At 36.9% G+C, this 16,396-nt stretch overlaps 1 protein-coding gene across 17 annotated transcripts in view; it reads left to right on the top strand.

The window, feature by feature from the left end:
- Positions 1 to 16,396, top strand: part of CDK8 (cyclin dependent kinase 8) — a 145,358-nt gene that overhangs the window by 59,623 nt on the left and 69,339 nt on the right. For 11 of the 17 annotated variants that reach the window (XR_010410070.1, XR_010410071.1, XR_010410068.1 and 8 more), the window contains exons 2-3: positions 1,094 to 1,169; positions 15,741 to 15,851. Coding sequence is in view for 6 of the 17 variants with exons in the window: in XM_045869222.3 (XP_045725178.1) it covers positions 1,094 to 1,169; positions 15,741 to 15,851 (187 nt within the window). In the remaining 11 variants the exon portion in view is untranslated. Of the gene's footprint in view, positions 1 to 1,093; positions 1,170 to 15,740; positions 15,857 to 16,396 lie in introns of all 17 variants that reach the window. The other 6 variants (XM_064586284.1, XM_064586283.1, XM_064586282.1 and 3 more) reach the window with 2 other exon arrangements.

The following is a 16,396-nucleotide window of genomic DNA, read 5'->3' as shown; positions in this document are numbered from 1 at the left end:
CATTTTAAAAATCTAATAGGGTAAATAGTGATAGATATAACAAAAACTCTTGAGAGTCTTCAGTAATATCCAAGAGAGTAAAGGGGTCCTGAGTCAAAAATTTTGAGAATTACTGTTTAGGCCTCATCTGAATGGTGCTTCTTTTGAGAATTTTTTGCTTAGGTCCTCTACCAGAGTAACCATTGAGTAACCTCTGTGGTTTGCACTTGCCCTGTCATAGCACTTATCATCCTGTATTGTGGTATGTTAGTTATTTATCTGTCTAGGCCAGTAGACACAGAAAGCTCCATAGAAGAAGGAACTTGCTGTATCCCCAGTACTGAGCACAGGTCTGAATACATAGTAAGTGCTCAATAAACACATGTTGAGCGACTCTCTTCGGAGGTATTGGGGAATATGAGGACTATAATTTGTTTGAAATTATCACCATTTTGTACTTTAGTGATACATTCATTTCTTAATTTTTTGACCCTAATTTTTTTGACCCATCAATATCTGAAAGGGTTTTATTTTATTTTATTTTTTTTTAAAGATTTTATTTATTTATTTGAGAGAGAGAGAATGAGAGAGACAGCACATGAGAGGGGGGAGGGTCAGAGGGAGAAGCAGGCTCCTCGCTGAGCAGGGAGCCTGATGCGGGACTCGATCCCGGGACTCCAGGATCATGATCTGAGCCGAAGGCAGTCGCTCAACCAACTGAGCCACCCAGGCGCCCCTATCTGAAAGGGTTTTAGAAAGCAAGTTGTGTGTGTGTGCGTGCCGAGTGTACAGTACACACACACACACACAAACACACACATGCATATATAGAAAGGAAATGTATATGTATTAGAACAGGAAGAACCTATTTCTGAATCTTTGTCTTCCCAAACCATGGAGCCTTGGACAAGTCTTTATTACTTGGAGTCTAACTTTCCTCATCAAATAATGGGATTGAACTAGATTATATAAAACCTTTTTCCTATATGATACTATGTGATTACATGTGAAAGGTGTCAAAAGATATTAAGTATGTGATTTATGTATTATATTTTATTAAAAATGCACATAAATTTAGTTTTATCCAAATATTAAAATAACTTTGTTTTTACAGGAAAGATGATAAAGACTATGCTTTAAAACAAATAGAAGGAACTGGGATCTCTATGTCGGCATGTAGAGAAATAGCAGTAAGTGAAGTTCTTTTTATAATCATTATTATCAATTGACTTGAGTGTCAACTATGTAGGTCTCTGAATTGTATTTGCCACATATACACATTAATTGAAAGTTGGTAAATATTTTTCATACTGACGATCTATAGAAAAATATATTTGTTTCCTAAGAGAAATAAAGGTGGCATGTAGTATGTAGTTCTAGCAGAAATAACTGTAAAAATTCATTTATTTGGGAGTAAGTCAATCTTAGTTGTTTATATAAATGTATATTTTTCCAATAAATGTCACTAAATATTAAGGGTCCAGTAATTCTTGTTATTTCATTGGGTACAATAAAAGTAAATTTGTTTGAATCTGTATATTCATTAAAATTAATATTTCTATTTTATTAAGATGAGATTGATGTCATTACTTATGTGAACTTAAAATGAGATTGTGTTACTGATTTTCCTTTTTATCTGTCTGTTCATTTGAATATGTAAAAATACGTGCTGTTTTCTTTTGGAAGCATAGCTTTCCATATGGTATTAGAATCTCATTTTGATTCCAAAAGAAAATATTCATGTTAATGCATTACTAAATAATTATTCACACATTTAAACTGAGTATTACTTCCATGAGATTTTACTTCAGTTTTTACTATTTTAACACTGTGGATCCAAATTTATCTTTTCTGGCTATAATCAAAATATTCTAGAATATATATTATAATCTTTGCTTTTGTCATTTTTAGCCCTTGTATCTACCTGGGTATATTAATTTAAATATCTTTACCCGTTTAACAGATTCTATACCACTGGGTTTTCAGTTATCAGCCATTTGTTGTGTGTCATGTTGATGGGAACTAGAGTAGGTAAAAGTAAAGAAACAGAACAAGTGAGAGTCCCTGGCCTTAAATATTTACACACTGATGAGGAAAGACACTCATAAATCTTACAATAATAGTGTACTAAGCACAATGATAGAAGTATGGAGAATGAGAAAATTATCTACATGTAACTGAGAGAATCAAGGAAGGTTGCAGGTTTTGGAAGACACGTAAGAATTACCTCCATGAGGGAAGAGTAGAGGTGAGGTGGAGGGCATTCTTTCTTAACCAAAGGTATGCCATGTTGGAAATTATATTTCAAGTAATTGATAGGTTTTTAATGTTCTTGAATCTAGAGGGAGGATATCTGTACCTTAACTATCAGTTCTTCAACATCTACAGTTCTACATATTCTAGTTAGGTTTAAAGAATTAAAATCCATTAAACCGTGGTTGGTGATGTTAGATGTCATGATGGAGATTACCTTTGGAGGGGTCAGGGAGTGACGGAAGGGGGAGACAAGAGAACTTTCAGGGTTCTAGTAATGTTCTGTTTTTTGATCTTGTTCTGGGTCTGGTTATATGGGTTTACTGTGTGAGAACTCACTGAGCTGTGAGCTTACGGTTTGTGTGCTTTTCTCTGTTTATTAAACTTCAACAAAATGTTTTAAAAACAAACAACTCCATTCATTTTAGGAACAGACATTCTTCATGTATATGTTGATAACTGTAAATGCAGTTAAGCATAGAAAGAAATGCAAAAACTTATTTTTAATGTATTTGATTATGATTCTTCAACCTAAAGTGAGCAGAAATTTTTATTTTTGATAAAATTTACTAATTTTTCCTTTTTATGACTTGATTTCTGTATCTGGCTGAAGAAATCTTTACGATTGTGAAGAAATTTTCCTGTGTTTTCTTCTAGAAGCTGTATATTTTTGGTTTTATTTTTTAGTTTATGTTATACTTAATTCATTTTTGTTTGTATAGGTGTGATGTAAGGTTTGAGCTTCTTTCCCACCTCACCCCATATGAATGTACAGTTGTTGTAACACCATTTTTTTAAAAAGATTCTTCCCCATTGAATTTGTTTGGCACCTTTGTAAAAACTTAAGTGACTGTGTTAGTATGGACTATTTCTGGACTCTATTCTGTTCCATCTTTTTGTCAATACTTATGCCAATATCAGGTCACTCTAGCTTTACAGCAAGATTTGAAGTGAGACTGTATACGGCCACCAGCCTTATTCTTCTGTTTCAGGATTTGGGGCTATTTTAGGTCCTTTGCATTATCATATAAATTTTTGAATCAGCTAGTCAATTTTTATTTCTAAAATATGCCTGCTGGAATTATAGTTTGACTCAATTCAGGAAATATTAACACATCCAAACCATAAATCTAAAAAGATATACTTTCTATTTTTAAAGGTTTTCCTTAATTTTCTCTACAGTGTTTTATAGTTTTTAGTTGTTGAGGTTTTGCACACCTTCCATTAGATTCATTTCTAAGGACTTCATGTTTTCTGGCACTATTGGAAATGGGATTATTTTTAAAATTTTAATTTAAAATTTTATTTCCCATTTGTTTGCTTCTATACTTAGAAAAAGAACTTTTAAAAGAAAAAATAGAACTTTTAAAATACTGTACATTTTAGATATATATGTAAATTCACTGGTAACCTTTAATATATGCAAATTTTCTGCATAAATAATTATGTCATCTGCAATTTACAATAGTTTTCCTTCTTTCCATCTTTTTATTTTTATTTCTTTTCTTATTGCACTGGCTCGGGCCTTTCATATAATGTTGAAGAGTAATGAGGATGGACATCTTTAACTTATTCCGAATCTTGGGGAAAGTGTTTTCAGTGTTTCATCATTAGGTAAAATGCTACTAGCTATTGGGTTTTTTTAATAGATGCCATCAGTCAGACTAAGGAAGCTCCTTCTATTTTATTCATAAGTGGTATCGAATTTTATCAAGATGCTTTTTCACTACATGTACTGAAATGACCCTATAGTTCTCTTTTATTCTGTTACATTGGTAAGCTACATTGATTTTTTTTTAATTTTATTATGTTCTCTTAATCACCATACATTACAGCCTTAGTTTTTGATGTAGTGTTCCATGATTCATTGTTTGCGTATAACACCCAGTGCTCCATTGAATATGTGCCCTCTTTAATACCCATCACCAGGCTAACCCATCCCCCCACCCCCCTCCCCTCTAGAACCCTCAGTTTGTTTCTCAGAGTCCATAGTCTCTCATGGTTCCTCTCCCCCTCCGATTCTCCCACCTTCATTTTTCCCTTCCTACTATCTTCTTCTTTTTTTTAACATAAAATGTATTATTTGTTTCAGAGGTACAGGTCTGTGATTCAACAGTCATAAACAATTCACAGCGCTCACCATAGAACATACCCTCCCCAATGTCTATCACCCAGCCACCCCATCCCTCCCACACCCCACCACTCCAGCAATCCTGTTTGTTTCCTGAGATTAAAAATTCCTCATATCAGTGAGATAATATGCTACACGTCTTTCTCTGATTGACTTATTTCGCTCAGCATAATACCCTCCAGTTCCATCCACGTTGTTGCAAATAGCAAGATTTCATTCCTTTTGATGGCTGCATAATATTCCATTGCGTGTGTGTGTGTGTGTGTGTGTGTATACACACACACACACATATATGTATATATATATATACACACGCACATACTGCATCTTCTTTATCCATTCAACTGTCGATGGACATCTTGGCTCTTTCCACAGTTTGGCTATTGTGGACTTTGCTGCTATAAACATCGGGGTGCACGTACCCCTTCGGATCACTACATTTGTATTTTTGGGGTAAATACCCAGTAGTGCAATTGCTGGGTCGTATGGTAGCTCTATTTTCAACTTTTTGAGGAACCTCCATACTGTTTTCCAGAGTGGCTGCACCAGCTTGCATTCTCACCAACAGTGTAGGAGGGTTCCCCTTTCTCCGCATCCCTGCCAATATCTGTCGTTTCCTGACTTGTTAATTTTAGCCATTCTGACTGGTGTGAGGTGGTATCTCATTGAGGTTTTGATTTGTATTTTCCTGATGCCAAGTGATGTTGAGCACTTTTTCATGTGTCTGTTGGCCATTTGGATGGAGTTTTCTTTGAAAAAAGTTGATGGTATTTTGATAGGGATTGCATTAAATGTGTAGATTGCTCTAGGTAGTGTTGACATCTTCACAATATTTGTTCTTCCAATCCATGAGCATGGAACGTTTTTCCATTTCTTTGTGTCTTCTTTCATAAGTATTTTATAGTTTTCTGAGTACAGATTCTTTGATTCTTTGGTTAGATTTATTCTTAGGTATCTTATGGTTTTGGGTGCAATTGTAAATGGGATCGACTCCTTAATTTCTCTTTCTTCTCTCTTGTTGTTGGTGTTTAGGAATGCCACTGATTTCTGTGCATTGATTTTATATCCTGCCACTTTACTGAATTCCTGTATGAGTTCTAGCATTTTTGCGGTGGAGTCTTTTGGGTTATCCACATAAAGTATCATATCATCTGCAAACAGAGTTTGACTTCTTCTTTGCTGATTTGGATGCCTTTTCTTTCTTTTTGTTCTCTGATTGCTGTGGCTAGGACTTCTAGTACTATGTTGAATAGCAGTGGTGATACGGGACATCCCTGCCATATTCCTGACCTTAGGGGGAAAGCTCTCAGTTTTTCCCCATTGAGAATGATATTTGCTGTGGGTTTTTCATAGATGGCTTTTATGATTTTGAGGTATGTACCCTCTATCCCTATACTCTGAAGAGTTTTGATTAAGAAAGGATGCAGTACTTCATCAAGTGCCTTTTCTGCATCTGTTGAGAGAATCATATGGTTCTTGTTCTTTCTTTTATTAATGGATTGTATCACATTGATTGATTTGCAGATGTTGAACCAACCTTGCAGCCCAGGGATAAATCCCACCTGGTCCTGGTGAATAATCCTTTGAATGTACTGTTGGATCCTATTGGCTAGTATTTTTGATGAGAATTTTGGCATCCATGTTCATCAAGAATATTGGTCTGTAATTCTCCTTTTTGGTGGGTTCTTTGATTGTGGGATCAAGGTAATGGTGGCCTCATAAAACGAGTTTGGAAGTTTTCTTTCCATTTCTATTTTTTGGAACAGTTTCAGAAGAATAGGTATTAATTCTTCTTTAAATGTTTGGTAGAATTCCCCTGGGAAGCCATCTGGCCCTGGGCTTTTGTTTGTTGGGAGATTTTTGATAACTGCTTCAATTTCCTTAGTGGTTATAGGTCTGTTCAGGTTTTCTATTTCTTCCTGGTTCAGTTTTGGTAGTTGATACATCTCTAGGGATGCATCCATTTCTTCCAGATTATCTAATTTGCTGGCATATAGTTGCTCATATGTTCTTATAATTGTTTGTATTTCTTTGGTGTTGGTTGTGATCTCTCCTCTTTCATTCATGATTTTATTTATTTGGGTCATTTCTCTTTTCTTTTTGATAAGTCTGGCCAGGGGTTTATCAATCTTATTAATTCCTTCAAAGAACCAGCTCCTAGTTTTGTTGATCTGTTCTACTGTTCAGAAAAATTTAAAAAAAAAGAAAGAAAAAGAAAATTTAAAAAATTAACTTTGAAAGACTAAAGAATCATGGGTAAAAAAGCCATGAATTGTATGTGCTGTATTCCCCTAGCGCTGAAGTTCTGCTGTCCTCATTGATCGGTAAACTTGGTCTTGGCTGGCTGTTCTTGCTGATCTTCTGGGGGAGGGGCCTTTGCAGTCGTTCTCAGATGTCTTTGCCGGAGGCGGAATTGCCCTGCCCCTGCAGGGGCTGGGCTAAGTAATCTGCTGGGGTTTGCTCTTGGGAGCTTTTGTTCCCTGCAAGCTTTCTGTACAGCTTTGGAGGACAAGAGTGAAAATGGTGGCCTCCCAGTCTCCGTCCCAGAGGAGCCGAGAACTCAGGGCCCCGCTCCTCAGTGAGCCCGCAGAGAAAAGCAGTCAATCACTCCTGTCTCCCCGGTCTCCGGCCGCACTCCTTACTCGCCAGGCCTGTGACTGAGCGTTTCTATCTCTGGCACCCGACCCCCCGTGTGGAGTCTCCAAACCCAGCAGATCCCTGGGGTGCACTCCTGTGCCGCTCCTTCCCGGGGAGGAAGGAAGGGGAGTCTCCCCGGATCTGCCGCTTGTTGGGCCCCTTATGGAAGAGCAGTGGCCCAGCTGTGCCGCGGATCACAGTTTATGGCAACCCCGAGCTGAGAGCCCACTCCTCAGCTCCGTCTCTGCAGCTGGCTTCCCCGCTCTGATACTTGGGAGCTCTGCCACACTCAGGCACCCCCCCCCCCGGTCTTTCTGTGACCCTGAGGGTCCTGAGACCACACTGTCCCAGTGAGGGTTCCACACCCCACTTAGCCACTGGAGTGACGTCCCTCAGCGGAGCCGACTTCTAAAAGTTCCGATCTTGTGCTCTGCTGCTCTATCACTTGCTGGTAGCGACCCACGGAGGCCCCCTCCTCCGCCCTCTATCCTCCCAAATATCGCCTTGTATTCATTTCTCCGCAGGTCCTACCTTCCAGAAAGTGGTCTCTTTTCTGTTCAGAGAGTTGTTGCTTTTCTTCAATCTGCTGTTGAGTTCGTAGGTGTTCAGAATGGTTTGATCCCTATCTAGCTGAATTCCTGGGACCAGACGAAATTTAGGTCTCCTACTCCCCTGCCATCTTGCTCCTCCGACCGGCTACATTGATTTTTAATGTTTATCCAGTTTTACATTCTGGATAATACCAATAATGCCTGCTTGGTTATATATTGCTAGATTTGATTTACTAATGTGTTGTAAAGGAGTTTGCAGTGAATGAGTTTGAACGATGTTGGTCTATATGTGTCCTGTAATGTCTTTGTCTTTGGTATCAAGATTGTGGTGCCCTCATGAAATACATTAGGCAGCCTTTTTTTATCCCCCGTATTCTTATAGTCTCTGTAAGATTTATAGTTTTTCTTTCTTAAATGTTTATAGAATTCACCAACCAGTATTATTTACTTAGTTAAGAGCTCTCAGATTTTATTTTTCATCTTGTTTGATATATTGTATTTTTTATGTAATTTGTCTATTTCTTTTTTTTTTTAAGATTTTATTTATTTATTTGACTTGGGGGTTGCACACAAACACAAGCAGGGGGAGTGGCAGGCAGAAGGAGAGGGAGAAGCAGACTTCCCGCTGAGCAGAGACCGCAATGCGGGGCTCGATTCCTGGGCCCTGGGATCATGACCTGAGCTGAAGGCAGACGCTTAACCGACAGAGCCACCCAGGCACCCCTGTAATTTGTCTATATCTAATTTGTCTATTTTGTTTAAGTTGTTGAATTTATTAGCACAAACTTGTTCATAATATTCCATTATCTTTTCACATCTGTAGTTTCTTTGGTGATGTCCTATTTCATTGCGGGTTGGCAATTTGTATTTTCTATGTTATTGATCTCTGCTCTTTATTATATTTTTCCTTCTACTTTGGACTTGCCTTTCTCTTTTATCTTCTTAAGGTGGAACCTTAGGTCATTGATTTTAAATTATTCTTTGCAATAAGCAATTAAAATAACTATAAATTTTCCTCCAAGCGTATTCTACTTGTATTCCATAAGTTTTGTTACATTGTATTTTCATTATCATTTAGTACAGAATATTTTCAGTTTTCTTTGTTCTTTTTTTCATGGATTATTTAGAAATATATTGTTTAATTTTTAGGGGTGCCTAGGTGCCTCAGTTGGTTACGTGTCTCACTCCTGATTTGGGCTTAGGTCATGATCTCAGGGTTGTGAGGTTGAACCCTGCATCGGGCTCCAAACTCAGCCTGAAGTCTGCTTGTCGTTATTCCTCTGCTCCTCTCCTCACAAACTCGCTCTCTGTCTCTCACGCTCTCGCTCTCAAATAAATTAATTAAATCTTTAAAAAATATATATAGTTTAATTTTTAAACGTGTGGAATGGAATAAAAAACTCAGAAATAAACCCATAATTATATGGTCAGTTAATCTTTGACAGAGGAATAGATATACAATGGAAAAAAGACAGTCTCTTCAACAAATGGTTTTGGGGAAACTGGACAGCTAAACTGGACATGCAAAAGAATGAAACTGGACCTCTTTCTTTCACAATATACAAAAATAAACTCAGAATGGATTAAAGACCTAAATGTGAGACCTGAAACCATAAAAATCCTTGAAGAGAGCACAGACAATAATTTCTCTGATGTTGGCTCTAGCATCATTTTTCTAGATCTATCTCCTGAGGCAAGGGAAATGAAATCCAAAGTAATCTATTGGGACTACATCAAAATAAAAAGTTTTTGCACAGTGAAGGAAACAGTCAACAAAATTAAAAGGCAGTCTACTTAATGGAGAAAGATATTTGCAAATCATATATCTGATAAAGGGTTAGTATCCAAAATATATAAAGAATTGATACAACTCAACACCTAAAAAACACATAACCCAATTTAAAAATGGGAAGAAGACATGAACAGACATTTCTCCAAAGAAGACATCCAGATAGCCAACAGACACAAAAATGATGCCCAACATCACTCATCATCTGGGAAATCCAAATCAAAACTACAATGAGATATTACCTTATACCTGTCAGAATGGCTAAAGTCAAAAACAAAGAAACAACAACTGTTGGTGAGGATGTGGAGGAAAAGGAACCCTGGTGCACTGTTGGTGAGAATACAAACTGGTGTAGCTACTGTGGAAAACAGTATGGAGGTTCCTCAAAAAGTTAGAAATAGAACTACTCTACAGTCCAGTAATCACACTCCTGGGTATTTACCCCAGAAATTCAAAGGGATACATTTACCCCTCTGTTTGTTGCAGGATCATTTATGATATCCAAATTGTGGAAGCAGCCCAAGTGTCCATCGATAGATGAATGAATAGAGAAGATGTGTGTGTGTGCGTGCGTGCACACACAGAAATATTCAGCCATAAGAACGGAATCTTGCCATTTGCAACAACATGGATGGAGCTAGAGAGTATAATGCTAAGTGAAGTAAATCAGAGAAAGACAAATACTGTATGATATTACTAATATGGAATTTAAGAGACAAAACAAGCAAAAGGGAAAAAAGAGTAAAACCAAGAAACAGACTTTAACTATAGAGAACAAACTGATGATTACTAGAGGGGAGGTGGGTGGGAGATGGATGAAATAGGGGATGGGGATTAAAGAGTACACTTTAATGTACATGATGAGCACTGAGTAATGTATAGAATTGTAAAATCACTATGTTATACACCTGAAACTAGTATAGCACTGTATGTTCACTATACTGGAATTACAATAAAAAAACTTAATAAAAAATTTTTTTAAACATGTGAGTCTTTTGAGATAGTTTATTGTTGATTGCTAATTTATTTCCATGTGGTCAGAGAAAAGAGATCCTATATTTTTGAGACATATACTGAAATATTTACAGGTGAAATCATATCAGATCTAGGATTTATTTCAAAATAATCCAGGGTAAGGTGGGAAGAGTGGGTATGAATGTTGATAAAATGAGATAGGCTGAGAGTGGATAATGATATATGGGGGTCTGTTTTACTATTCTATTTTATTTATGTTTGAAGAATTTCTATAATAAAAAATCAAAAAGAAAAAAAAATCCCATCTCTTTTGGCACATCTTATCAGTCCTCTTTTGCTTCATTAAATCTTCCTCTGAGAAGAAGAAATGTAACACATTTCTTCACCAGTGTGTGCTAGGTGTGAAACAGTCTTTGCTCAGTAAATACTTATGAAAGGGAGGGAAGAAGGAAAGAACTCTGAGTATTTCTACTAAAGAACATTACACGTCTTCATCCTCATTTTATTGTAAGTGGTTTGTTTTGTATTAACAGAATTTCTTGTGAGCTAGAATCCCTTTAGCTTAGTGGTTTTCAAACTGTGCTTCAGTGGACCATCTACTATATTCCAAGAGGCAGTCTTGTAGTTGGAGTAAGGGAGCTAGGGGAGCAAAGGTAAAGCTCCAGACTCTACTTTGAAAGTTCACATCTGCTTTAATCTAGGCACCTCAGGGTTTGTTTTTATCAGAGGAATAGATATACAATGGAAAAAAGACAGTCTCTTCAACAAATGGTGTTGGGGAAACTGGACAGCTTCCCCTGTGAAGAAAGCTTCCACAGCTTTAACAAAATAATTGAAATAATTTTGGAACAGTATTCTGTATACAGTTGTAATATTTCAACTTAGCTATCATCATACCCATGGCATAAATTCAGAATTTATTATTTTTGCCATGTTGTAAAATTTTAATATTAGAAATCAGTGTCGTTTTGAGAATATCAGAGGTTTTATTTCCTATATTCTCACTGGTGTAAGTGATATTTATTGACAAGATACAGTTTTAAATGTTATTAATTTATATTTATTTTACTTTAAGAGTTCAGATTAAGTGTGATATTGTATGGTACAACTGGAGTGAATTAAGTTTATGATGAATGATGTATTAAGACATTTGTATATTTAGTAGTGATCTTAGTACAGAAAATTATAAGATTTTTTTTTTTAAGATTTTATTTATTTATTTGAGAGAGAGAATGAGAGAGAGAGCAGGAGAGGGGGGAGGGTCAGAGGGAGAAGCAGACTCCCCGCCGAGCAGGGAGCCCGATGCGGGACTCGATCCTGGGACTCCAGCATCATGACCTGAGCCGAAGGCAGTCGCTTAACCAACTGAGCCACCCAGGCGCCCAAATTATAAGATTTTATTCCCAGTAGAATAAGAATAATTTAGGTGATTTCTGTGATGGAAACCATTGCTTAAATTTATTCAGACCTTTTCTTTAAATTTTTTTTTTAACATGAAAACTTCAAAAAGGCCAAAAAAAACCCCTCAGAAAATGTTAAATAAGTATCTACATGCTATGGGCTGTTTCTGTATGGGGTGATGAAATGCTGAAGTGCTTTTCATCAGCTGGGAGAACTCTGGAATGTTCTCACAGCGTCAGAGTAGCAGTCTCAAAGTACTGCCTGTAGCACTTAAAGCCCTGCTCAGATTACCTGTGCTTTACCTAGCTTTGCCACTTACTAGCTTTTAGGACCCAAGCAAGTTAGTTAATTTCCTTGTGTTTTCGTTTCCTCATTTGTAAAATGGTAATAGTGTCCCATAGGATTTATTGTGAGGAACTTGGCATACTTCTCTGGACCTGATAAACTCTAGGTAAATGTTAGCTACTCTCAATAAATAATCAGTTACCACTGCTGCAGCCACAGCATTAGGATTGTGTGCTTACTTTTACTTGCATTTGTCTCCCACTAGAGGACTTCAGCAAGTCTTAGCACGTTTTATATGCCAGGACCTAGAGCATCTACCACAGTGGCTGGCGTGTAGGAGGCATTTGGTTAATGTTAGTCCTGCTAAATGTAGCCCAGCGCCCTGGCTTTTTGGAAGTTCTTCAATAGAAATACTGACTTAGGGGCGCCTGGGTGGCTCAGTCGGCTAACTGTCTGCATTCGGCTCAGGTCATGATCCCAGGGTCCTGGGATCGAGCCCCGCATCAGGCTCCCTACTCAGTGGAGAGCCTGCTTCTCCCTCTCCCACTCCCCCTGCTTGTGTTCCCTCTCTCGCTGTCTCTCTGTCAAATAAATAAAATAAAAAGAAATATTGACTTAGACGTAATTCCCCACTGAGACTCAGTTCCATCTCTAACCCCATAGTGACCCATCTCCTGATAAATCTCCCTTAAAACACCCAACATAGAGTGTTTTACTTACTCAGTAATAGTAGTTATTTGCTGTATTAGTTTGCCAAGGCTGCCATAACAAAATACTATGAACTGGGTGGCTTAAACAACAGAAACTTACTTTCTAAGAGGGTCTGCAGAAACCTCTGTGGCTCCTCCTGAGTTTGCAGACGACCACCCTCTTGTGGCCTCTTCAGTGGCCATCTATCTGTACAAGCTGCCCTGGTGTCTCTGTATGTATCCTAACCTCCTCCTCTTAGAATGTCACCATTCAGAATGGATTAGGGCCTCCCTAATGACCTTATTTTAACTCACTTGCCTCTTCGAAGGCCTTATCTTCAAATACAATCACATTCTGAGGTACTGGGGGTTAGGGCTTCAACATATGAATTTGAGGAGAACACAATTCAGTCCATAACACTTACTATTACTTACTTACCTACTTATGATTATAATTACTTATGATAATGGTAGCTGTTACTGTTAATATATTATTAAATCATTACCCTGGAAGATTCGTTGTCTGACTAATTAGCTGGATGTTTTAAAAAGAGAAGTGGATTAATTTTTTTAAGAAGTGGATTTTTTAAAGAAGTGGATTAAGGTTTTTATGATGAAAGCAATGATCTTAGTCCACAGATCAGAAGCCAAAGGGTGTGTTATATGATACTTTTTAATTTGTATATTTTGTTTATTCACAAATTCATTATTTACCAAAAACTTAATGAGTGCCTACCAGGTCCCCAGGCAGGGTGTTAGAAGGTAGCAGCGCCATCGTGAGCAAGACACGTGCCTGCCATTGGTCAGTTCACAACCTAGTATATACTTAAAATATCTGTGCCTCTGGAATGTAACAAGAAATAGTTCCCCAGAGTATTAGGTCTTAGGAAGTGTTGGTATTTGGGGCGCGTGGGTGGCTCAGTCGGTAAAGCGTCTGCCTTCAGCTCAGGTCATGATCCCAGGCTTCTGGGATCGAGCCCCGCATCGGGCTCCCTGCTCAATGGAGAGCCTGCTTCTCTCTCTCCCTCTGCCTGCCGCTGTGCCTACTTGTGCTCTCTCTCTGTCAAATAAATAAAATCTTAAGAGAAAAAAAAAAGGTGTTATTAGACCTTGGAGTGCTGACTTTGTATTTTAAAAGTCAATTGATTGGGGCACCTGGGTGGCTCAGTTGGTTAAGCGACTGTCTTCGGCTCAGGTCATGATCCCGGAGTCCTGGGATCAAGTCCCACATCGGGCTCCCGGCTCAGCAGGGAGCCTGCTTCTCCCTCTGACCCTCTCCCCTCTCATGCTGTTTCTCTGTCTCTCTCTCTTTCTCTCAAATAAATAAATAAAAAATCTAAAAAAAAAAAAAGTCAATTGATTAATTTTAAAAGCATTAAAATCCTGATTCGAACCACTACCCAGGACTGTGATCGTGAGCAAATTATTTAATCCCCTCAAACCACTATTTCCTCATTTATAAAATAGGAGTAATATAAATATTATATAAGGTTAATTCATGATTAAGTGACATAATGCATGTCATAGCACCATACTTGGCACTTATGAAGAACTTAATAAAATGGTTGCTGCTGGGTCTTTTTTGTTTTTAGTTTTTTGGTTTTTTTCCAGTTCAGGAGCTAAGCCTCATCTTGGAGGTGAAATTGAGGAGATACTAAGAATAGCTTTATATGTAGGTTTCTAATAATTGGAGAGAACTTTTGCCAGAGCTTTGGAGTTTGTTATAATTTCTACCCTGCCAGTTTCCAGAAAGGATTTGAAATAGTGCCTGAGAAGTGTGTTCCAATCATGAGGTAATGGAGGAAACACTGACCCAGAACTAAGATGAACTTAGCACTAGGTTTAGCTCTGGAGCCAGCTAGATGATCCTGGGTAATCCCGAAGTGTAGGCTCTCCCTATCAGATTCTTTGCCTTGTTTATTAATTAGGAAATCCTTAATCTTAGATACTGGCTGGACTTTAGGTTTCTGAGGCTTTGTGTATAATCTCCAGAGTCTCATAAGTTTGAAATTATATTCTAAAAGCAGAAATATATAACTTGAATTTAATCTTCCTCCTGAATGATTATGACTTTCCAGAGAATAATCATTAATATAAATGACTTAATAGATAGTCCATAGTCTTTCCGTGGCTGAATTCATTTCAGAGTCCCTAATATATTGTTAACATTGCATTTATATTAATTCTTGTTTTGGTAGCAGCATTCTTATAGAAGGTACTAAAGTCGTAAGTTCTAAGACCTTGACTTTCTCACATGGCTGTCATGTATTTGGAAAACACTGGGAAGGCACTGTGTAAGTCAGTTTTAACTGATAAAGACATAGTATCAGGCTTCATGAGAAATTTTTTCTTGTCATTGTTACTGCCGTTGTTCCTTTTTTTTTTCTTGGCAGAGTAGGAATACTTTTTAACTGATGGATTATTAGGGCCACTTTGATTAATAAATGAGGATAAGATAAGGCAATAAAAGATTTTAAATAGAATGTCCTTCTAGGAAATGAGAAGGGTTAAACCCATTAAAATGTTTTCTACTTAGATGCCTTTGTCTGTATAAGTTTTTTATTATTTTATGGAAAGTTCACAAAATCTTAATCAACTATATAATTTAAATGACTGAAAAAAATAGATACTATATCTCACAGAATTACAGATCTTAATTCTCATCTGATATTTGATATTGACAAATGTTATATTTTCTAATGTTGCAATTAGTTTTTTAAAAGCTATTGAATGGTACACTTAAAATTGTTAAAATGGTGATTTAATGTATATTTTTTCACAATTAAAAACCAAAGCAAAAGTAAAAACCAACTAAACAATAACAACAAAACAGATTTACTAAGTTATATCTTTTCAGTATCTTTTCCCCAGAGTTTTTCTGCGTTTGTTACTGAAGCACCTATTTGGACACTTTCCAAATAGTGTGGGTAGTTAGTAGATTTTTAGGATTGATTACCACTGGGTTTATATATCTGTGAATTACAAATGTATGATTTATTTAACATTATTTTCATGGCAAAGATTTTTAATTGATCTTCCTTGTTTTGCAGTTACTTCGAGAGCTTAAGCATCCAAATGTCATCTCTCTTCAAAAGGTATTTCTGTCTCATGCTGATAGGAAAGTATGGCTTCTGTTTGACTACGCTGAACATGACCTCTGGGTAAGGTGAATTGCTGGTAGACATTGAGCCCTTGGTTTCAGACAGGGATTAAGAGTGACTAAAAACAATTTTAGTTTATCTTACTATGAGATTTACATTTTAAAAATAAAAGTAACCTCATAGAATATGGTTGATGAATTACCAATACTAGGGTAATTTTGCTTTGTATTACTATATTTTGATCTTACCAATTTGAACTTTGTAACATGCTACAGAAAATAGTAGAATCTGAAGAGTATAAACAGTTATTCAGTATTGTTTCCTAGCTATAGATTTTTGATAAAATTTTAAAAAGTAACTGTAATAGCTATTTTGTTATAGAATTTAAAAGCAGCATGTTTCCTTTTACTCTATAAAGGAATATAAAATGAGAAAGTGGTATCCTCATTATAGGAAGATAAATATGTTATATTTGGAAGACTAGACTGAAATTTATGGTTCGGTCTGTTATTTGTCATATGACATTAAGCAAGTCTCTTAATGGCTCTGAAGTTGTAGTCCCCCCAACTCCATCTGTAAAATGTGGTACTTTTCCTGCTTTTTTA

Source organism: Mirounga angustirostris, unplaced genomic scaffold (assembly GCF_029215605.1).
Source record: "Mirounga angustirostris isolate CCGP_5_RB_7025 unplaced genomic scaffold, mMirAng1.0.hap1 SCAF_3, whole genome shotgun sequence".
NCBI lineage: Eukaryota > Metazoa > Chordata > Mammalia > Carnivora > Phocidae > Mirounga > Mirounga angustirostris.
The sequence above is the reverse complement of the archived record's forward strand: the minus strand, read 5'-3'. Positions and strand labels throughout refer to the sequence as shown.